At 33.3% G+C, this 25,484-nt stretch overlaps 1 protein-coding gene across 2 annotated transcripts; it reads right to left on the bottom strand.

Moving 5' to 3' along the window:
* Positions 1-546: 546 nt before the first annotated feature.
* LOC148613883 (uncharacterized) lies at positions 547-21,865 on the bottom strand. Of its 2 annotated transcripts, XM_088587531.1 has the most exons (6): positions 21,756-21,824; positions 18,828-18,881; positions 17,705-17,872; positions 3,326-3,451; positions 2,513-2,630; positions 547-829 (listed from the first exon to the last, which is right to left on the bottom strand). In XM_088587531.1, exons 1-6 carry the CDS (start codon positions 21,784-21,786, stop codon positions 607-609), a joined length of 720 nt encoding a protein of 239 aa, XP_088443657.1. In that variant the 5' UTR covers positions 21,787-21,824; the 3' UTR covers positions 547-606. The 2 variants fall into 2 exon arrangements, with proteins under 2 accessions (XP_088443657.1, XP_088443658.1); XM_088587532.1 differs by lacking the exons at positions 547-829; positions 2,513-2,630; positions 3,326-3,451 and adding an exon at positions 4,560-4,978 and having other exon boundaries at positions 21,756-21,865.
* Positions 21,866-25,484: the final 3,619 nt, after the last annotated feature.

Here is a 25,484-nt window from a genome sequence, read left to right as displayed (position 1 = left end):
TTTTAAAAAAGAATATCATGGGATGCTATTTACCTAGCATAATTTTACGAGTAATTCGTGCTTATCATACCCGCCCACCTTGTCCATGCTACCATAGATAAATCCGAACGGTCATTTTCTTTTGTTTCTATTTGCCTTAAATTTTCGTGATGGACTGAAAATCGCAAAAACAGCACCCGCAAAAACACTATATAACGCTGATCAGTATTTGGAACCTCGAAATTGATAGCTGCGAGTATGTTTACTTGACAGAATCCGCGACAAATAACACGTTTTAAGTATATCATGTTTTTTGTTGTGTATGTTAATTTCCTTTGTCTGGTCGCCCCTGGATTGTGTTCTTATTTAAATATCATTCTAATCCCTTTTCCCCCGTTTTTCCTGTCACATGTTTGTTGTTTATATCTTTTGTTTAATGTGAATAATTCGTGTACAGCGACAATTTAAGCTTATATTCACACAGATATTAAAAATTGTATCATTCTATTCTTCTATTCTAAATAAAATCACCATTCCTTTTCATATTAAATAAGTACATACAACATGTAACAAAATTTTAGCTATGTTATGTTTCAATCGTAAATAAGAAAAAGATATCAACACTGTTTAACTGTAGTAACAAAAGTGAAGTTGGAGATAATCAGCTGGACCATCTTCATATGGTGATACAGTTCCAAAACTCTTTGTTCCTCCAGCCTGGAAATACCATTTTATAGTCTCGTCGATTACCAACATTGACGAGACTTGTTGGCAATTTCCGGTATGCCGTAAAAGGTAAAATGGATTTCCGGTGGGTAATGAAATTTGTGTAGCATCACTTCCATCGGCCCTGAAATCAATTAAAAATGAAATAAAAACATCCGGAATCGTTTTAATTATGCAGTATTTCATACTTTGAACTAAATTTGAATTTTAGAACCAATGTCACTGACTCAGCAAGAAAATTAAAATGTTAGTTATAGTTTTCAAAAAGTTTCTAAAGGTCTTTTTTTACCTGACACAAATTTTCTTACTTGACTAGATGTTGTAGTCAATATACTCAATATACCACTTCGACAGAATATCAATACAATCATTTGCTAAAGACCTTATCGGTTACTAAACATAAATGAAGATTAATCCAAAATTCGTAAAATGGAACATGATATTGATACTTTTTTTCTTATATAGGTCTTCTTCAAAACATTTGCAGCAATTTAAAAAAAATATTTAAAAGAATATCAATTAAGATAATTGATGTTAAATTTTATTTGTGACAGGTATGTCATTAATCATTAATCTCGGCTACCTTTTGTTGACATTACTACATATTGTACGCAAAATATATGACACATTTTTTAAAATTAATTCTTCAATTAGGGACACTGTTTTTTAATGCATATTTTAATATTTAATGATTTGTCTGAGAGATACTTTATTTAACTGCTTAGTTAATGAAAAGCTGTAAAATCTAATATGATTGTGGTTATTCTTATTATTGCACTGATCAATTTGAAATAAAAAGTACTGTAACATATTGACCGTTAAAATAAATTTAGGTCCACGTGAATGTAAAATACAAACCTTTTTTATTCATGCTTTTATATCCTTTTTTGTATTTTTATTTTGTTTTGAGTACTTCTTGTTTACAATTCACTTTTGAATCTTTACTTTCCTATGTATTTTGTTACAACGCTGCTGGTGAGGGATTATTTAATATTCAATTTTAATATGTTTGTTTTGTTTGTTGGGGTGTAACGTCCGAGCAGCAATATTCCAGCTATATTCAGACGATGAACATGAAATTGATGATAAAATGAACATGAAATGATGAAATGAAAAAGAGATGGGACACAAGGACAATGGGGTCGACAAATTTGGATTGCCACTGGAAATAGGGAGAGATGGGTAGGGTCGGGCAATTTAGCCTCTTGTGGCGGAGCCCCATGGTTCCTACTCCAAGAGAATACCACAGTAGGGTTCTTTAACGAGGAACGTGGCATCTTTCCCAACACGGTGCACCACTATGGTTTGTGGTCAGGTTTTCCGTACTATAGCCTGACAACCCCAGCATTTAACACGCCAGGGGTACCCCATTCCACCACCTGGGGTACACATCCCAGTTGCTCTGTGGACAAAGCACCCTAGCCCCCGGCTAGGCTTCTGAGCACTATTTAGTCGCCTTTTACGACAAGCTTAGCGCTGCTGCAGGCCCATTCTTGTAACACCCGGACCTGCACGGGGCACAAAATGACTTGTGCTTTTAATTTATTAAAAGTATCTCATATTATTTTTGTAACATGCGTAAAATACATGTCTTATTTTTTTTCAAAAAATGAGAACAGCGAATCAGGGATAACCTTTCAAATACATGATATATTTCGATTTATTTAGTTGCTTTGTTTGTTATTGTTGTATATTACTGTTTATTTACTTCTCTCTATTATCAAATTTTTTTTCTTTCCTCCTTCGCACTTCTATTATTTCGTCCTTGAAGTAAGTTTATATTCATTTACTTAAATAGAAATCTTACCGACAACAGTAGTCAACTTTTGTGTCCGTATTGAATACTCCACTAGGAAGTGTACCGGAGTGAGAGTTTGCATTCATGTTGTCTTCATCGTCAAAGAAAACAAAACCTTCTTGAAATCCTGAAAACATTTAACTTAGTACTTATATATTGAAGATTGTGGAAAGATATATTCAATTCAAAATTGTGGAACGCCATGTTCAATTTAAGACTGAGGAAAGCTATATTCAATTCAAGACATATATTCAATGATATATTGTGAAAGTATTATTCTTCGTGGAGTACCAATTTTCATGGTTTTCGAGGGTAAACCCTGAATTTATGATCCCAACGAAAAGGATGTTGTCCAATTCACGTATTCTAGAATATACGGACTGATAATTTTACCTTAATCCACGAAAATTGGTTCCCACATATGAAATAATAAAGCTTTATTCATATCAAGACTTTGGAAAGCTATATTGAATTCTAGATCTAGGTATAGTTCTGACTAAAAAACTATGAAGGGATGATATAGAATCAAATATTTGATATTAAAACCTTAGCAACTGAGATGTATTTTAAAGTATTCCATGCAATATTCATTGCCTTAGAAATGCTTAATTTTTTAGATAGTTTTAGTATGTAAAATTCTACCTTAAATCATTTTCTTTCAAAGTCAAGAAAGCCCGCACAATGTGGTATGTCAAATCCACTTGTCATACAACGTAAATTGATTACTTGCATGCGATATGTATACGATTAGATAATTCACCTGTTGGACAAGATGCATTTTGATGTTTTTACTTCAATTTTTGATGGTTTTAGTTAACTCACCTGTTGGACAAGAAGTTGATTGTTTGAGAATACAGTAATTCCCAGCAGGCCATGGTCTCTGTGTTGCAGCGATTGAAGCCTTTGTGCAGAAATTGACAATAACGTTGTTATGTGAATCTTGAGTGGCTGGAAAACAAGCGTATTGTTTGTGCTGCTACTTGTATACTACTAGCTTCTATTACATTGCTTGATTGGTTTACTGACTTTGGGTTTACGTATAAAGACGTATTAAAGACTGTGAACATATAAAAAAGTAAATAAACAAATGACTTTCATAGGGTGTAAGGTTCTTTTCTCGTGAAGTTTACTGTGCATGTAACAGATTTACATTTATTACATACATAAACAGCCTTGCACGTATATCATAATGGTGCATCCACATGTTCCATGAGAATCGATTTGTACACCGTGCCATAGTTTTATTTGCTATAGGTCCAGTCTGGGTAAGACGAAGAGGAAAAGAAAACTATGACACGTTGAACAAATCAGTATTCTTGGTGCAGATGGATACACCGTAACGATCCACGAGTTCATGATAACGACTGTAAAACTTCTGTACTAATGACTGCAATCTTGTAGCAACATAACCCTGTTCCGGAAGTTTTATTGTAAGAAGTTTAGGGCGATACCAAAAATCTGCGCCGTTACGACAAGCTCTGGCATAACGTATGACATGAAAACTACATACGCAGGTGTTGAAGGGATGTTGCCACAGATGAAAGAAAAGTTGACAATACTGAATGAAAAGTCATCACGTTTGTCGTATAGTTTGGTCAAACGTTTCCTTTACCATCGATCTCCAAGTGTAGGTCAAGATATGAGGCTGACTTCACAGTGTTTGTAGTATCCTTTATCGCAAGTTCTTTGGGGTAGATGCAATGGATTTAATCACCAAAACTAGGATTGCTTAACGATAATACGTCATCTATATAGCGGAAACTAAAATTAAAGGATCTAGCTTTACGAAATTCTTTCAGATCATCTGATCAGCTATAAAGTCAGCCTCATAAGAGTGAAGGAATAGGTAAGCAAATAGAGGAGCACAATCTGTTTCCTTTGGAATGTCGACCGTTTGTTAAAAAACGCACACTGGACATGTATGTTGTCGATAAAAAATTCAAGCATTTTCAAAACATCTTCTATATATCTGGAAGATGATTTTATAATTATTTTTTTAAAGTATGAAGTATCTCTACCTAGAACTATATATTTGTATATATGTGTACCATCTTTTTTGGAGAAACAACAATGTATTATGTTTTTAAGTTGGGGTTTTAACTGAGTATGGGGAAAAGTATACAGTGTTGAAAAATCATATATTTTAATGCTATTGTATTCTGATAATAATTTGAATCGATGGTATCCAGAAGAACTTTCGAATTTTCCAGGATCTACATTGAATTAATACCAGTACAGGAGAAACACGTGTTGTGGTAGGGTAATCAAGGGAACCAAGGTTATAGCGGTAATCGAGAGAATGCAACCCAGGGACAAAGACCCGACATGGAAAACAGACATACACAACAAAGGACATAAAGTAACTGAAATCATACATACAGAGTAACAAAAGCAACTCGGACTCCACTAAAAACTGGGAGCATGGACCAGGTGCACCGGTAGGGTAAGCGTAGGACTGGAGGCCCGCTTTGACAGCTGTGAGTATAAAAGTTAAAAGTTTTGAACGAGATTTGGTGTTACATTTTGCAGATCCATCTATTAAACGTGCTTGTATGGATTCTTGTGGAGTTTAGGAATCCAGTACAGAGACGGTATTACTTAATCAATCTAATTATCTAAATTGATATACAATTCAAACAATCAAGTAAGCAAAAGCTTCTATTCTAAAAATCAATTGATACTTTATGCTTTAAATCCTGCCTTAATGAATATGATAGACACTCAATCTCAACAGCGCATTTTCTAAAGATTAAACCCTACGTATGCCGCAACCGAGTCTCTTAACGTTATTTCTGAGACACATATCCAACAATGCTCTATACCTATGGCATATATATCACCCCTATTTTCCATTATTAATTTTTTTCAAAAGTACATCATCCTCCATAATTATTCATATATAACCAGCGTATTCACCAACTTTTGCTATAATGCTCTAATCCCTACGTAAATAGAATTCTTCAATGCACTTTTCCATATCATTTCACCCATTGCCCCTTTTAGTGCTACGGACAGGTATCAAAATGTGCTTTAGTTTTCGAGTTTAATAGGCCAGGAGTGTATACGGCTATATCACATGTCAATGGAAAGATAAATCAATGTAGTTTTTGAATATCGTACTTATCAAAGTGAATAGCGGTAAAGTTTTCTGCTATTTTTCATTAATTAGAGGAGGGGTCAAAGATCAATCGACCCCAATACACTTTGAAAAGTAATTTAAGTAAAATCGTTCATTGTAGGTATCGGGAAACACATAACATGTAAAGATCACATGTATACAATTTCAAAAATGTAAAAAAGAAGTTTTTCCGATCAAAGTAAATCACAAAACAAAGTTGCCCCTAAAAATGGCTGCATTTTCAATGATTAAGAGATAATAAGACACCGTAGAATATTACAATGTATATCTAAATATTCTGTATTGAATACCGAATAAAATAAACAAAACGTTCTCGATTCGATCTGCAACATGGGTTTTGCAAAATGAGTTTGAAGTTGCAAATTTTCACATATTTAAACTATTAATTGTACTAAAATTGTATAACACGGAATCGTCTACGGACAATTTCCATGCAATATACCTTATCTATCAATTTAGCAATACTGGATAACCATTCCATGTTCCTTGTTCTTGGCCTATATTGAATGAAATATTATATCACGATATTTTCATTGACAGTGTCTTATTCACATTTGTCATTGCAATTTTAGTTTGAAAAAACACCCATAATATTTCAAAGTATTATTACAATTCTTAATTCTTAAGTTTCATTTTAAAAAAAAAAATGTTGTGTTATGAAATTTGCTTATGAACAGCCCAACCGCAATGCGTGGGGAAAACTATTTATTGTACCAGCATTTCATATTCCAAATCAGTTGATCTACTATTGACCCACTCCTATCAAAATTTAAACCATCTCCTTTATCTCCTGTACAACAACCCACCTAAAACTTGAACAAACATATATCGCCTCATGAGAACGTATTTATAGTTGATTCTTAGTATTTCCCCTTTTAAGCACAAAATAATTTTATACACAATGAAAAAAAGTTTTGTATAGCATTTGTCTTCTTCATAATTCAAAGGCTTTTTTAAATTTCCATTTCATTAGCTGGAATAGCACGAAACATGTATTAAATATGTCTGGCTTCACAGGGCTTATTACAATTCTTAATTCTGCAGTGTTTCCTTTTCCAAAAAAACACCTTCCCCATTGTTGTTTGTGCTATAAATATCGTTGAAGAACTTTATTCGTTGAATAATAATGCGTATTATATTACCAGCGTTTTATATTACAAAACAGATAATCAACTGAACAAACCCATCCTTATCAAATTTTAAACCATCTGCATCTCCTTTACAACAACCCACTCAAAACCGTATGAAACATGCATTTCTTCATGAGAACTTATTTATAGTTGGTTCTTAGTATTAAATTTTGCACAAATAATTTTATACACAAATAAATTAATTAGAACATAAATAAAAAAATATAGAATGTATTAGTGAATTCGAACTTAAGGGTGATAACTCTGTAAATGATACTAAAATACAATAGAAACTATTGAATTTTCCATGTGGATTATCTCCTAAGAGCAGGCAGATTGGAATGAATAATTATTAAATTCATGATATAGACCTATAAAGTATCTTAATAACAAAAACAAAAACATACAGCCTTTTTATTAGGGGTAAAAACATTTAACAGAATTTGCATGATTCTTACTAAGACTGCTATTAAATATTCCAAAATACTAATCAACTAAACAAAAAACGCCACAATTAAATTTTAAACCATCTCTCTATCTCTTTTACAACAACACATCCAAAATTATGACAAGCAAGCATCGCCTAATGAGAACGTATTAGTATTTCCCTTTTTTGCACAAAATAATTTTAATCACAATGAACATTTTTCTTTTCGACAAAAAAAAGTTTTGCAGACTATTTGTCCATGAATGCTTATTCATTTTCCATAATACAAAATGCTATTTTAATTCCACTTCATTAGCTTGAATAATACGAAACATGTTTGAAATATGTTTGACTTCACAGAAGAGGCATAATAAATAATATAATGTTTTGGAATTTGTTCCAAGTCTGTTTTAACCAATATTAGTTGTTAAGTGGTTTTGATCGCTTTCATTGATTTTATTTATCTAATTAGATGACTCACTCACTTGTCATGAAACGAAACCACATCACATGCAGTGTTCACTTATTCAAGGTTATCAGGAAATATCGCTGTGCATAATGCCATTTATTTAAGGAATGACTGTTATATTGTTTCGGTCTATGAGGAAATAACCTCAATCACGTGTTGCACACTAAATAACCTGCGTAGCAGGCTATTTCCAAGTGTGCACAATGGGCATGAAGGTTATTTCAAGTAGATCAAAAATATAACAGTCACCCCTTATAATTCAATTTTAGTATCAGATTTTGAGATTAACTCAACAAAAAGGTTGATGACGTTACAGTCACAGTACAAAATTTGTCTATGAGATGACGAACAATTTTTTTTAATCCAATCAGAATGCGTGTTTCATCTGAAATGAAATTGTTTGATGAGGTTTAATAGTTTCGACTATTATTGCAATCAAGTACAAGTTGTTACAAGAATCTAGCAGAAAATCACGAAACACGCATGTCTGGACAATCACCAGTCTGTCAATATGCTTTCTCTCAAGGAAGTAAGTCTATTCGAAAAATTTAAATTTCTGCGTTACTGTACATTTCAAAATTCTTCTTTACAATGATAGAACATTAAGATTTTGACGGGTTATCCACCCCTAAACTGTTCCTTTGTAGTGCAGTACAAGGACATTATAATCAATTCACAAAACTGATATGATATGGGAAATATTGTCTTTGATTCTGATTGTACAAATAACAAATATTCTCTGTTGGTTATGTATTATTTTATACCATATTTCAACCATTGCCATATTCCTACAATGACAATACTTTTGTTTTTCGGACTATACTACTCCACTCACGCGTCATATCATTACACCATCCCAACTGTCATTTGCCATATTCTTACACAAAGGAAAAAGTACATCAACGCGCCCTAATAGTACTCTATCGAGTTTCAAGAATGCTAATAATGAGTTTATTTTACAAATAAATGTCATACGTATATAGTTCAACATACAACACGAAAAGCGTTTCAAAATATTGGAAAAATCACAGCGGGTGCTAATGAAACAATAAGGAGTTTCCGGACAGAGATAACCAACTTGTCTATATTTGCATTTTGGAATATTATTAAGTATATTATAATTGATTTTATTTCTACCTCTCATGGTTGATTAGCTTTTCAAGAAAGACATATAATCCTGTTGGCAGTGTACATGACAAAAATCGTGGCTCATGGAACTATTGAAATGTTGGTTATTGAACTCTCTAAATTGCATACCGTTTTCTTTTATCATTTGCATTTTTATTATTGGTTGTCTTGTGGGCAAAAAAAAAAAGATTAAGTATATATTTAAATGATAAGAAATATAGGGTATATACAAAATTATTGAACTAATTCTAAGCAGTAATCATAATGAATAGTTTAAAAGGATAGTTTATAGAACATATGGTAATATCATGGCTAAAACCTGCTAAGTTGGAAACAACCGCAATCACCTTACTTAGTACAAGAAATGATAAGTTAAACCAGGTTTCATAGTGCGCTAAACATCCCATTACAGTCAATATTACCAAAATAGGCAAAAGTAGGTAAAATCGGTAGTAAAACAATACAAAAGATAAAATGATGATATCATGAAATTTCATTGTCTGAAGTCTTTTTTTTAATAGAAAGAGGAATGCTTCGAAACAAGATCTGGATATCGAATATAAAAAAAATCAGGCAGCATATTGGACATTCTTCTACCGTGGTCTAAAGCTTATCACTTTGTCAACTATGGCATATTAACTAGCGCAGAATAGTGACTTCTTGCCCTGGAAAACCTCGACACTTGTGAGAAAAGTAAACCACGTATGCTGCAGGCAGTAAAACTTTTTTAAAGTGTAAATTTATTGAACGCACTTACAATCTTGCCCATTTTTATAATACTACTAGTACCTTCCAACCACCCCCACTAAAAATAAAAACAACAACAACAAAATCAAAAACAAAAACAAGAACTAACAAACAACAAAGCAAATTATGAATTGAAGTTCTTTGAAACAATGATCTGTATGAAGGTTCATCATGCAAATTCTTTATCATCATCATCATCATCATCATAAAATGTACTGTAGAAAGTTGTGATATCGACCGATCAAATTAAACTTATATATTAAAAATACGGGAAGCAAAAACGGGAAGTAAAGAAGGTAATGATCTTTTGACTCAATACATTTTAATGTGAAAAAAGGATCTTGAATGCAATTGCAGATATGCTTCAGTTCAATCCATTCAAGAACATGTACTTATATGTTGAGTAGTTTATTAAGAAATGCAAAACAAATACTTTTCTACGATGACTAAATATCCTGTATTGACCTAATCGGAAGGACCATATTTAATCGCAGAATTTTGTTTGGAAAAGTTTTAACCTTGAAGTTCGTTCTCAAACTTAAGGTCCTGCAATCAACTAATGTAGGGAAAAAAATTGGATACAATTGTGAAATATAGGCACATGAAATTATCCGTATGGATTTGTCTTTTTTGAATTTGCATTGTGACGTTTTTATAATATTAGATTTTGAACAAATTGATGGCATCTTTACCTTTGTTGCCAATCGGGAGTGGAAGAAATAAATGTTTAAGTATGATAAATGATAAAATCTGGAACATCCAAGATGATTGATAAGGATGGCTCATTTTAACTTAATGCTGCTAACACTTATCGTTAAGAAAGTCCGTAGAAAGTACAACTTGACTTAGTAAAATGCTCTTACAGTGATATTTGTTTCTGGTGACTTTATACTCTCGGAATATTTCATTAATTAAGTGTAAGTGTTTGTAAGAACTATGCAAAATGGGAAAAATCAGAAATATGCATGTCTAAAACCCCCGATCTGACCATAAATTATCACTCAAGGATACTTTCTCTATTTCAAAAGACCACCATTTGATCTCTGCATTATTAGCTTTGCTCAGAAATTTTGCAATAGAATATTAGTAAATGAGGTTTTTGACAGAGTTATCTGCCCTTGAAATGTATTTTTTCAGTTCATTGCAATGAAATTATAACTCAATGCACCAACATGATATGGAAAATCTTGTCTGTTTTCCGTGATTCTGATGTTGCAAATAGTCAAATTACACTATCAAAATGATGATTTTTCATGCCATGTTTAAACCACTGCCCGATACTTACAGAGACTGACAATTAAGGAGGTAGACCTAGGGTTGGGGACATAACTCATGAAATAAGTGATATATTTGTGTTATATTCAATTTCACCAAAGCCTCTCAAACTTTTGTATGAAGCAGAATAAAACGAATCCAAGTTAATTAGATGCTTACAAATGATTGATGTAAAATGCCGTATACAAACGTTTGAATGATTTTTAAGAGTGGAGTCCCCTACCCTAAGTCTACCTCCTTAATTATGTTTGACAATATTTAATGTATATTGTAAGAGCACATATCATTTATTTACTATTGTCAGCTATACCAGATCTACATTGAAATTTTAAAAAAAATGGTATTGATTTTTATCAAAGGATTGTAATACATATCATTTAAATGACAGTTTTTTTTCTAACTTAGTGAAATATTGATATAACAAATTTTGAAACAATAAATTTCAACGTTGTCGATTATATTGATTCTTTTATTCATCTGATAAAAATTTAATTTTCTCAGTGAATTATATACTTTCCACCTTTATACAACATTAACATTTTTTTAATTTTAACATTTATTTTATTAGTCCAATTTTGTAATTTATTTTGATAATTGTATATGAGATAAATTATTGACATTGATAGGTCGTAAACAGAATTAAATTGAAACCTTCTTTTTCAAAAAGGTCTTTTCACTATTAGTCCCAGGCTCACACCACCAGTATGTAATTCAAAACAAATACTGCCATTTTTATCGCTTATTTAATTTCATTTTAAAGTTTTCATCGATTTCAAGCAAATCTAGATGTTTTGTCTTAAATATATATAAATAAAATTAAACTAAGAGAGTTTTGTGTAAATCTATTCCGAGTAGCACTTATGGGAAAAGGTACATAATGATTTTTCTTCTGTATTTTTAAGTACATCTAGTATATATTTATTTTCTCTTTAAAACGACCCGTGCAGGTCCGGGTGTCAAAAGAATAGGTCTGCAGCACGCTAAGCTTGTCGTAAAAGGCGACTACATAGTGCTCAGAACCCTAGCCGGGGGCTAAAGCGCTCTGTCCACAGAGCAACAGGGTTGTGAGCCCCAGGTGGTGGAATGGGGTACCCCTGTCGTGTTTCATGCTGGAGTTGTCAGGCTATAATACGGAATACCTGACCGCAAACTATAGTTGTGTACCGTGTTGGGAAAGATGCCACGTTCCTTGCACGTTAAAAAACCCTACTGTGGTATTCTCCCGGAGTAGGAACCATAGGGCTTCGCCACAGGAGGCTAAATTGCCCGACCCTACCCACCTCTCCCTATTTCCAGTGCCAATCAAAATTTCTCGACCCCATTATCCTTGTGTCCCATCCCATTTTTCATTTCATCATCATTTTATGTTCATTTAATCATCCACTTCATGTTCATCGCCTGAATATAGCTGAAATATTGCTGCCAGGGCGTTATACCCCAACAAACAAACAACCAAAATCTCTTTAAAACACTTGGATGTAATGGAATACCTACTTGTATGGAAGATTTTCGTAAGTCCATACACTATTTTTTTAAATAAAATAAAAAAACAAAAACAAAATAGAGACAAAAACAAAATAAAATTTAAAAAAAGCAATATAATACACAAATAAATGAAAGACCATAAAAAAAGAAAATAAAACGACAAAAAGAAATAGAAAATAAAAATATTAAGCAGAGTTTAAGGCTAAAATGTAGATTTTATATCTGAAATATGACAAAATGGATTGGACACAAACAGTTCATAATTATTGACGTTCTCTCTTTGCTACATAGACAAGAAAACTTTAAAATAAACAGAAAAAAATCAATTTATTCAAGTCATTAAGTCTTTCAAAGACTTAATCTCTTTCAATCTAATCTAAATTTCAACTTGATCTATTTTAAACCATTATCTGGTATGCAACTTATGAAATAATAACTATTTCTTCTTATTTTTTTTTATAGTACTGAAAATGGGTATACAATTACCTATGAAGGACGGAGCTATTTGAACTTAGATAATAACTTCACTAATGATGCAAGAGTAATCAAGGGAACCAAGGTTATAGCAGTAATCAAAAGAATGTAATCCAAGGACAAAGACCAGACATGGAAAACAGACATACACAACAAAGAACATAAAGTAACTAAAATCATACATACAAAGTAACAAAAGTAAATGAGCAACTCGGACTCAACTAAAAACTGGGAGCATGGACCAGGTGCACCGGTAGGGTAAGCGTCCTCTTCTTTTCTAGAAACACCCGCCGATTCATGCTCATAAAAAGTCAAGTCTGGGGTAGACAAACGAGAAAAGGAAAACTATGACCCGTTGAATAAATCAGTTTTCATGGTGTTGATGGATACACCATAACGACCCAGGAGTTTATGATGACGACCATAAAACTTCTGTAGTGATGACTTCAATCTTGTAGCAACATAACCCTGTTCCAGAAGCCTATTTGTTAGAGTTCTAGCGCGATACAAATAGTCTGCGTAGTTTCGGGAAGCTATGGCATAACGTATGAGTTGTGATATGAACACTCCATACACAGGAGCCGAAGGGATGTTGCCACAGATGAAAGGAAAGTTGACAATTCTGAATGAAAAGTCATCACGTTTGTCGTAAAGTTTGGTCAATAGTTTTCCTTTACCATCGATTTCTAAGTGTAGGTCAAGATATGAGGCTGACTTCACAGTGTCTGTAGTATCCTTTATCTCAAGTTCTTTTGGGTAGATCCGATGTATCAAATCCCCGAAACGTGCAAGTTCTTATGGATAATGTCTCGACCAACGGGAATATGCGAGACTTACTAGAACACTCTACGCGTGCGTGTAATTATTTAAACGCTACCTACCTCATTTCCGACAGAATGGAATGGCTTTTAGCCATTTAAATTTCAGAACCCTACATATATATAGGACGTCACTCTCCGTCTCTATTATCTGTAACTAAACTGGTCACACAGGAATATGAACTCGCCTTATACGTCAGGGCACCCCATGCAAAATAGTACAAGATATAGTAGTAGAAGGCGAAATTGTCGTATTAATGAGGTGTTTAGAAACTAATGGAAAATATTGTCCCGTAGCAAGTGAAAAGCCGCAATACAATCAAGACGCAGGTACCAAAGGAAGAAAATATGTTTTGAACAAGTACTAAAATAAATCGATGTCATCAACTTACTCATATATATTGGAACATAAAATCAGAATACTAGCATGCAGACATCTAAAATGACTGAAATATAATCTTATACATTGTTAATAGAATCTATAACTAAGTATTTCATTTGCTGGATGTTTCATCGTTGAAAATTATGTCCTGACCTTTCCTAAAAATCAAGTAGCTAAGGACCATTTGTTCAAAACTTATTTAAAATTCTTCACGGATAAAAAACCAATTTGTTATTGCATATTAAATAGGTAATAATACTTGGTCTCACCTCAACTCGTTTAGATCGTTTATTTTATCAAATTTAATGTAAATAAAGAAAAGTACAGTAACTGCGTAATGGGAAAAAATTCGATAATTGAAATAGAAGTGAACATGCACCCCTACACCCAATTAGCTAATATGTTATGAAAGTCAATATTAGTTTTACTTCACTGCTCATTAAAAGCACCAATCTTTACTTAACTGTAAAAATCAGACAGAAAGTGAAGCATGCATGTGTCAAAAACCTCTCGAATTCATTTAAATTTCATATTTATAGATAGTTACAAACCATAAACAGTTTTAATCTTATCATTCAGCTATTCCACTTTCAAGATAAAAAAAAATATACAAAAAATTGTTGTTGGTTTTGTTTGAATTTGTAGATTTTTTGTAGGAGGTGAACATATGGTGTTGTTCATTGTTATGTAAAAACAACACATGCATACCGAAAAAGCATGGTTTGGTAAGACGGATTTTCTACACCATGAAACAGTTCTACAAAGCGCAATATCTGAATTGTTAATGACATGACTACCAGATAAGTCTTCAATACAATAGTAAAAAGTATGTAAAATCAAAAGAATCTGAAAAAGTACCATTAATTTGCAGACGGTTTTAAAAGATGTGAAACCAAAATCATGAAAATCACTTTACGTTAAACATGACCTCTTCAAAAGGCTCTTCGGACCGTTTAAGTTATTAGAACAACCACCAAGAGTTATTTTATATAAATATGCAAACGATTTTCGAAAGGCTAATTAATCAGTTCTTGTAAAATCACAATTTTATAACTCTTGTCTTACTTTAATTCTTAATTCCAATGATTAACTCTACAACTCTACAACGAAACTTAAACAAAAAGTTACCAAGATGAACAGACCAATTTGCAACTTTTTATAAATAGAGTAGTAAAATATATATAAGACACGAAAGCCGACGAGGACGCTGATCTTCTGGGGTTCATTGGTCTACGCGGAAGTGCGCTGATGTCCCCTACAAAGTTACTAAGAAAGTTAACGTGCATCAGTGCATATCGATGGGAATTACTGGGACTTTCCAAAACATGATCATAAATTGAGATCATAGATCGGTTATTGAGTTATGTTTTGGTAGAAATTTACATACAATTGATGTAAAATCTGGATCTCTCCGTAACGTTTTTAGTATTCCATATCGTGATCTCGAATACAGAAATTCAGAAAAAAATAGAAGTGCAGGTGGACATTGTGACATGATTTTATGATTTTATGAATAGGTCATGGAGATGTTGGTCATTAATGTCATTTATTTTGCTGTTTATTTTGATTTTGAAAAATTGTCATCGTTCAGTTACAGTGGATTTTCTTACTTTGTTGTCGGGCCTTCTTGAGCTTACTTAAAAGTGAAGACCCTTTGGTGGTCTCTGAAAGTATTTACTATTTAATGTTTTGAATATAGGAAATACGCTTGTGCATTTGATACGTTTTACCATATCCGTTCTTTTTTATGGAACCATTTAACGGTGCATTAAACACACCCATGATAGAAAGTATGTCTTTAAATTGAAAAAAAAAGTGTTTTATCTCTATAATATTAACCTATTGGCCTTATTTAGGCCTCCGGGAAGCGAGGTTTACACTTTTTAATTGTGTAGAAAGAACCATCGAACAAATCATGCTTTTTTTGGTCTACATATGCTACATTTTTCGTTACGATAATCCTCAGTGTATTAAGATCTTTGCAAAAGTACAAGGGATGTGAATCACGAAAATACGTGTGTAGCATTTCCACCAATATTTTAGCTAAATCAATGTTGTACGCTCTTGTGTATAACTGAAATCCATAAAAGATACCGCTTTAAGGTTACCTCACAGCTATTGTTGATCTCAAATGAAAGAAAACACGAACACCCTTTTATTAGCTTGTTTTACAATAGGTCATTTATCACTTATTTTACGCAAAATAATTTAGCTAAAAAACTATAGTTCATAAATTACAAAACGAAACATACAACTTAACCAGTTTTGAGTGTAGACGGGACATGTGTTTCTTACTACACTAGACTGAGTATCAAAACATATAAGATGCATATCTGCATTCGAGCTAATTTGAAATCCTAAACTGTATTTACGGGTTACTAAAGACAATGCTAATGCATCATTAAACATATTCTACTTAGCATTATCTAGATGATTTTTTTAAATAATATCCACTACAGTAGGAGGGATAAACAGACATATATAGAATGAACGAAAAGTTTCACTTGTAGAAATTTATAATAAGATATTTTCGTTTACCGGTATTAACGACCTACAGGCAAACATCTACGTAAGAATCGTTTGTTTGTTTGTTTGTTTGTTGAGGTTTATCGTCCGAGCAGCAATATTTCAGCTATATTCAGACAATAAACATGAAATGGATGATAAAATGAACATGAAATGATAAAAAAAAAGGATGGGTCACAAGGACAACAGGGTCGACAAATTTTGATTGCCACTAGAAAAAGTGGGGATGGGTAAGGTCGGGCAATTTAGCTTCCTGTGGCGGAAAAGGTTCCTACTCCTATCGAATACCACAGCAGGGTTCTTTAACGTGCGAGGAACGTGGCATCTTTCCCAACACGGTGCACCACTATGGTTTGCGGTCAGGTTTTCCGTATTATAGCCTGACAACCCCAGCATGTAACATGCAGGGTATCCCATTCCACCACCTGGGGCACACATCCCAGTTGCTCTGTGGGCAGAGCGCCTAACCCCCGGCTAGGTTTCTGAGCACTATTTAGTCGCCTTTTACGAAAAGCTTAGCGCTGCTGCAGGCCTATTCTTTTAAACACCCGGACCTGCACGGGGATCTACGTAAGAATCAAAACATTTCGACGAAGTATTAAAAAAACAAACAAAAAGATCAACCACCCATAAACAGACAAACAAACAAACAAACAAACAAGCAGACTAACAAAACAAAACACAACATAACTAATATACCCCTCTGCATATACGTAGTTGCACACGTCTTCCCCGAATGTCCGCGTTCCATCGCGGTTACGAGTGTTGCATATGTGCAAATATACATATTTTAATATTTCACCCATTTTTACGGCCATGATTGGTTGATTTTGTATGCAGACTACAGAAATTACTTGCGTTATAACATCGTTCACTGTTTGTCAAAAACATTATATTTTTTACTACAACAGAAAATTTACCAACCCTGGTCAATTATATCGTGTATTGCTGTTGTTCCGTTGACCTCTTGCTATTGATATTTTAGCGTAGTTATGGACGAAAGGACCTAAATGCTACATACTAACCGTTTTGCCGAGCTACAAAACTAAAAAGTCAATTATCACGATTGCAGAATTACATTTATGATTATAAACTACTAATTGAGATTCTTCATACATTCATTAAAGTAGAAATCAATCTTTGTATGTAACAAGATGGTTAATTTCATTCTATTATTATTTCTGATTTTAATTGTATATACCAGCCATATTTGTTGAAACGACATAACCATTGCTCTGTAAGTCATCCTCTGTATCATGGAATCTTTGTCCCTCACTCCATGTAACGTCATTTCCGGGGCAACCGACTTGAGGTTTCATAAGCGTAAATTCGTGTTCCATTTCGGCCCATGTTGGTGGTAAAAGTAATGCTAATTAATAAAATAATGAGTGTATGTCAAGACTGTATAATTAAAACATAACATACCTCAAAATTACTTTTATTCTCTCGGCGCACTAGTAGCAGTTGCAAATATCTAAGCACATGTCATTCAGTACACTTTTTAGAAATCAGAATTAATTGTGATTATGTTCTATTTGTTTCACAGAAAGACCATAGAAGGGGAACAGAGTTGTTATCTAATGCCGAGATCACGTAAACAGTTTTTCAATACGTTTGATCTTTTTAATATACCTTTCTTATACGTTTAAACTTGGACCTTCCGAAAAGTTAACATATTTGTTTTCGATAATACAGTTTATCTGAATAATGTTTAAAACACAATTTCCGATCTGATAAAGAGTTTTCAAAACTTTTTACAACTTTTATTACGTATAGAAAACTGTTGTGAAAGCAGCAGTAATGTATCTTTAAACGTTTCTTCGAAAGAAAAGCATTTGATCTTTAATTCTTTGACAGGTCAATTTCAATCATTAATATCCGTCTTCCGTTGCTTATCGGCAAAACACGAACAACTCGATAGGTTTTCCATTTTTTTGTTCCAAAGTAATACCATATGTATGTCAAAAAGTACATGTATACAGTTTGTTTTGAATCGACAATGGACGGCCCAGAAAATAGTTGTAAAGTTCCATAACAAAGCAACAAAAGTTTGCTAAAAATAAAAAAAGCTATCTCCATATTTTCAATTAATTTCAATGCTTTCTATGTAATTTATTTCTGTTTTATTGTTGCAAATAATCCACAACCAACATTCAACTTCGAGAAAGGATGCATTTGTGATATAAAATAGGAATAGGTGAAATATGTTTGAATACAATATTTGTCAATTGCCACCCACTGCCTGGTTTTAAAAAAGTACAGATAATGCTCATTCCAGGAGTTGGACCATAGACACTCATTACAGAAAATAAACTTATTCTTACCTGGCGTACTTGTCTGTTCAACCGTAGTTGTTAGTTCGACCGGTGTTGTTGGAGCTATCAAGGAAAAATCAGCGTTCAAATAAACATGTTCTATAAAGAATACTTTTCTGTGTATCGATTGCGAGAGTTTTAGTGAATTGAATATGATCGGTACTTTACTTTTCCTTGTAGCTAGCCTGGTATGTTGATAATTACCAGAGCGCTCGACTTAATTTTGAAATCAGTTTTGTTAATTAAAAAAAATTATTTTGAAAATCATAAATGAAAACCAACGCCATAAGTATAGAAACCAAATGAAATCTAAACTGTCAATTACCAGAGTGAAATCCTAACAACAGATTATAAAATATAGCAACAAAAAAAGGAAAAAAAAAGAAAGCTGTTATGGACCACATGCACTTGTTTATTAAAAGTTTTCTGCTAAGAAAAATTCACTCACAAAAAAAGTCAAAAGTAGCAATTTCATGTCTGGTTGAATATTAAATTATCCAACTTTACACAGTTCTAAAAACAGCTGTCGCCTCTGGGGCCGTAGAAGGTGAACAACCATTCATAATTCCCGGAAAAGGATATATGCATATTAGATTGTCATTTTCAATCTGTCAAGTGTAAGTGTTTGTAGGAATCAGGCAACATGGGGAAAATAAGAAACATGCATGTCAAAACCCTACTGATCTGACAATATAATATCCCCCAAGGATGCTTTCTCTATTTCTCTATTCGTCCATTATTGGATCCCTGCATCACTGGATTTGCTCAGAAATTTTTCAATAGAATGTTAAAAAATGAGGTTTTTGATACAGTTATCTGCCCTTAAAATGTTCATTTCCGGTGCATTTCAATTGAATTATAACTCAATGCCCTAACATGATATGAAAAATATTGCCTTTTTTCCTTTATTCTGATGGTGCAAATTGTCAAATTACACTATCAAAATGATGGATTTTTTCATATCATGTTTCACCCATATCCTGATTCTAACAAATAAGGACACTTAAGTGCTAATTATACTCTGTTCGGCATTTTGTTTTACCAAAAACAAGCAACTTATCGGTTAGGAATTTATTGAAACTAAACAGGACATCTTAACGATTTGTTCAACGTGTCATAGCTTCTCCTTCCTCTTTCATCAACCCCGGACTTGACATTTTGTGAGCGATTCGGCGCAGGTTTCTGGAAAAGCAGAGGACGCGTACCCTTCCTGTGCACCTCGCCCAATGTTTTTAGTTGAGTCCAAGTTGCTTATTAATTTTTGTTCCTTTGCATTTATTATATTGGTTATTTCATGTTCTTTGTTGTCTGTTTTCTATATTAAGTCTTTGTCCCTAGATTTACATTCTTTTGATTTCCGCTAGAAAATCTTGGCTTCTTTGATTTTTCTTTTACCATTGTCGATTATTTAGATTTATGGGTTCCTAATTCTGAATAATGATACGTGTTAAATCATACAATGTAAGTAAAATTTGCTCATAAATAATAATAAAAAACCCGGTTTATGGATTGTTTTCAATGGTGAAAAAAAACTTCTCTTTCCATTTCAATGTTTTTTTTTAAATACCATGTTGATTTTTTTCATTGATTTTTGAATTAATTGCAATTAAACAATACTCAATCAATGAAATACATTGTAAAAGCAATTAAGGTGCCATGATAAAACTATGCAAAAATTGAATTAATTGTTAAATTTTAAAATTGTTTATATATTTGTTATGCAAGTCAGCTTTAGGCATTTTATTGATGGAACAAACAATGTTCTTTTGCTTTCTAGTTAAGTATCACTCTTTCAAAAAAATCAGACAGAAGGTGATTTATCCGTGTCAAAAACCCAATAAATTTAGTTTTATTTCTTGTTCAGACACGGTAACTGATCATGTACACTCCTTGAGACGTTTAAGTTTCCCGCACGCACGATACCCAAACGCACGCTAAATGCTCACCAAACGCACGATAAACGAACGCTTCTATCGTGCGTTTAAACGAACGCAAAACGATGTGTAAACGCACGATAAACGATGCACGAACGCTAAAATGGGAAACAGGTACGTCTTAAGGAGTGTAACCAGTCTTAGTTTTTCATTTGGTTGTTGCGCTTTTGAGATAAAAATTATATAGATTGTACATGACATTTGCACTTTGCAAGAGACATCTTTCTAGATTTGGCTTCATGTAGTTGCTTTTAGTGGTAGATAAATGTATGATTTTCTAAAGAGTGCAAATCTGAAGGCAGAAAATGTTGTTTTTGTGTGAAAGTATAGCATATGTAGACTAAAAAAGCATCGTTTGTTTGGTGGGTTTTTCTTGATCATGAATCACTTTACCATTGGTAGTGTGTGTACTTAAGAAGCATTGCAGCTAAGAATCATGCAAAATGTGATGCAAGTTTAAAAAAAAGCCTACATATTTTGAATTTTATTGTTTTGTTTAAAATGTTATAGTTAATAGAAAATAATACATGATTTATCATATAAACCTTGGTCTTAGGAGATATAAATTATACAGAATATATTTTTGTTTGAGATTAATTAATTCAAAATTAAGATTAAGATGACACAGAAATAATATAGAAACTGGGGGATTTTCTATGTGAATTACCTCACAGGACAAGACAGATTGGCATGACTAATTATCCATTCCATCATATAGACTTATAAAACAATAATAATTAAAAAAAAAAAAGATAAAGTTGTGGATCATTTTTTTGGGGTTTTAATGTATAACATTATAAAAGAAAATGCACGAAAGAATACAAGTGCATTAAATTACTCCCTTTTTAGGACAGATTGTATGAAACCTTTTCGTGAATTTTGATAATCGGAATTATTTTTTAACAAATTGAAAAAATGTGTAATCTAAAAATTGTATCGATAAATCACCCCCTACATGATATTTAATCGGAAATACATATATACTCATTTCCTCATAAGTTACCTTGTGTAGTGGTTGGTAGTTCTGTCGTCATCGGAGCTATAAATGTAGAAAACGATTAAAAAATGTTTATTGAAACAAGCAAAGCCAACACAAATTGAAGCAAACAATAGCCTTTTAGTATTTAAATCATTACCCGGGCACTATTCATTAAAATACATTTTAAAATTCTCATTGTAAAAATAGTGTTGTTAAAAAAACGAAGATAATAAGGTATGCAACTATGAGCCAAGTTAACACCAAAGTAATACCCCCGCTCCTAAACCCAGTAACCATATGGTCAACATATAAACAAAGACACCAAACAGGAAATTGATGTCGCATCAGTCTGAAATCAGATCCCACTTTCTAACCTATCCATAATATTTGGTGGCCGATATGAGTAATTGCAGAGAAAATTGTTGGGGGACAAACGGATGGACGGACACAACAATCACCGTATATCCCCTGAAAAGCAGGAATTGGTATGACAATGTAAAATGTTTTATATTCAGAAATGCCAAAAAAAAAAGTTTTTAGTTTTGTTTAAGTTATTATGCCTTTGTTAGTTCGTTGGGTATGTGGTGTTTAGTGATTTTGCGATTACAAATAATTAATTGCAAACCTGCTCAATATTGCTCAAACGACGATATATAAATGATGGCTATATATAAACCCAAATGCATCTCGAACAATGTAAACGTGCATTTAAACAATTTTGTCTTTTTTTAAAGCTGAGTGACAGTAATGCAGTATTTAAATAATGCAAAATACAAACTGAGTTCCTACTTGTCATACACAATTGAATGTATTGTTTTAAGTAACTCTCTTTGTAAGGATCATGCAAAATCTGAAAAATGTGATACACCCCAAAAAAGGCTACATATTTTTATTTTTTGTAATTAACTTGTTTTATGGGTCTATACTATGAAATGTGTAATTATTCATTCAAATCTGCCTGCTCTTAGGAAATAATCAACATTGAAAATCCAATAGATTCTATTGCATTTGAGTGTCATTCACAGAGTTATCTCCCTTAATTTTGAAATATACAGTGCATTCTATATAAATTTTATCTCCTAAGAACACAGATTATATGAAAAATTGAACGTTTATTTCTATTTACTATGGTAATTCAAACAAAATATCAAAAATAAAAATATGTAGACTTTTAACCCATGAATCACATTTTGCATGATTCTTAGCTGGAGTGATACTTAATAAACAACAAAAGAAGACAAGAATATTTATATTACAAAATTCCGTTCTATATAATGTTGTTTGTTGGGGTTTAACGTCCGAGCAACAATATTTCAGCTATATTCAGACGATGAACATGAAATGGATGATAAAATGAACATGAAATGAAAAAAAAAGGGTGGGACACAAGGAAAATAGGGTCGACAAACTTCGATTGCCACTGGAAAAAGGGGGGATGGGTAAGGTCGGGCAATTTAGCCTCCTGTGGCGGAGCGCAAAGGTTCCTACTCCTATCGAATACCACAGCAGGGTTCTTTAACGTGCGAGGAACGTGGCATCTTTCCCAACACGGTGCACCACTATGGTTTGCGGTCAGGTTTTCCGTATTATAGCCTGACAACCCCAGCATGTAACACGCCAGGGGTACCCCATTCCACCAACTGGGGCACACATCCCAGTTGCTCTGTGGGCAGAGCGCCTAGCCCCCGGCTAGGTTTCTGAGCACTATTTAGTCGCCTTTTACGACAAGCTTAGCGCTGCTGCAGGCCTATTCTTTTAACACCCGGATCTGCACGGGGCCCGTTCTATATAATAAACGTCTGTTAAAAAATAACTAATAGTATGGAGTTGTTTTAAGTATGTTTGAACAATAAACTTTTGGGTAAAATGTTATACAGCTATCCGTCCGTTGGTTCATATTTCACATAACAATTAAATACTTATCTTTAAGTGTAAATGTTTGTAAGAATCAGGCAAATTGGGAAAAATTAGAAACATGCAAGTCAAAACCCCACCGATCTCACAATAAAATATCACTCAAGGATACCTTCTCTATATGAAAAGACCATTATTTAATCTTTGCATCACTGGCATTGCTCAGAAATTTTTCAATAGAATGTTAGAAAAATAAGGCTGAGTTATCTGCCCTTGAAATGTTCATTTTTAGTGCATTTCAATGAAATTGTTACTCAATGGGCCAGCATATGAAAAATCTTGTCTATTTTCCTTGATTCTGACGGTGAATATAGTCAAATTAAACTATCAAGATGGTGTGTTTTTTCATACCATGTTTCTCCCACTGCCTGATTCTTACAGATACTGATAGTGACAAACACTTAAGAGGCTGTGTCACCAAGCATTGAGCTTTTTCCTTAAAATTTGGAATTTCAAAAAAAAAAAAAAATTATGAAAGTAAGCCATTTTATAAAATATGCTGTTCCAACAGTGAAATGATGGTTTAATTGATTTTTTTCATTCTTATTTCCATGGTAACGTATCACCTGTAATGCTATTCCACGGTCATAGTATATGTACTGAAAAATCGTATTAAAAATAATGGCAGCTTCATTATCTGAGTTAAAAACGTTGAATAACGGGGAAATGAATGTAAAAATACCCTTCACTCATTGACCACTTATCTGTTTACAAAATCTAATTTTTATCTGATATTACAGGCTAGAAATTGTGAAAAATGCATGATTAGTAGGCCTTATTTTTTTTCTAAAACGCAACACAATTTTTAAAAAGTTGATACATCTGTAAAAAGCAGATATATTGTTTAAAAAAATTGTTAATAAAAATGGGTAGTTTTTCAAGTATATTGGACCTAAAGACACAGCAAATCGTGTCATCTAGAGAAAATTGCGCCATTTTTCTATGAAGAGTTATCTTCCCTTTTGGAGATCTTTATCTTTGGAGACTCAAAGATAGATGTAAACAATGACCTTCAGCATCACGGAGCAGCTGAAGTGAAAATGTCGCAGATATTGCTGAAACTGTCTTTCTATGAATGTGTGCATTGAACAACCACTACAATATGCAAGACATTCAGTCAAACACCCTAATTTTTTTCTGACATATTTCTCATTCGTGTGCTATCAACAACAGGGCTGGATCCAGACATTTTGAAAGGGTACTGCCAACGTTGGTTCCTTAGAAAAAGGGGGGCCCGTGCAGGTCCGGGTGTTAAAAGAATAGGCCTGCAGCAGCGCTAAGCTTATCGTATAAGGCGACTAAATAGTGCTCAGAACCGTAGCCGGGGGCTAGGGCGCTCTGCCCACAGAGCAACTGGGATGTGTGCCCCAGGTGGTTGAATGGGGTACCCCTGGCGTGTTACATGCTGGGGTTGTCAGGCTATAATACGGAAAACCTGACCGCAAACCATAGTGGTGCACCGTGTTTGGAAAAATGCCACGTTCCTTGCACGTTAAACAACCCTACTGTGGTATTCTCCCGTAGTAAGAACCATAGGGCTCCGCCACAGGAGGCTAAATTGCCCGACTCTACCCACCTCTCCCTATTTCCAGTGGCAATCAAAATTTGTCGACCTCCCATTGTCCTTGTGTCCCATCCCTTTTTCATTTCATCATCATTTCATGTTCATTTTATCATCAATTTCATGTTCGTCGTCTGAATATAGCTGAAATATTGCTACTCCAACAAACAAACAAACAAACATAGAAAAAGGGGGTGCTAAGACAGTTATTGTCAATTTTTGCATGAAAATGACAAATTTTTCAAAAATAAAAATGGAGTTGCCAACTCCCGGCACCC

This window comes from Perna viridis, chromosome 6, assembly GCF_037379345.1.
Source record: "Perna viridis isolate PV_CMFRI_1.1 ecotype Kerala chromosome 6, ASM3737934v1, whole genome shotgun sequence".
NCBI classification, from domain to species: Eukaryota; Metazoa; Mollusca; class Bivalvia; order Mytilida; family Mytilidae; genus Perna; species Perna viridis.
This window is presented reverse-complemented; position numbering and strand designations above follow the sequence as displayed.

What these genes read in the sequence shown, in the direction of transcription:
- LOC148613883 (XM_088587531.1), bottom strand. Translation starts at nt 21,786, where the DNA reads ATGACGACAGAACTACCAACCACTACACAAG. An exon ending in TGAACAGACAAGTACGCCAG is followed by an intron (nt 17,873 to 18,827) that starts GTAAGAATAAGT and finishes TTTATTAATTAG; the next exon opens with CATTACTTTTACCACCAACA. An exon ending in ATCAACTTCTTGTCCAACAG is followed by an intron (nt 2,631 to 3,325) that starts GTGAGTTAACTA and finishes AAATGTTTTCAG; the next exon opens with GATTTCAAGAAGGTTTTGTT.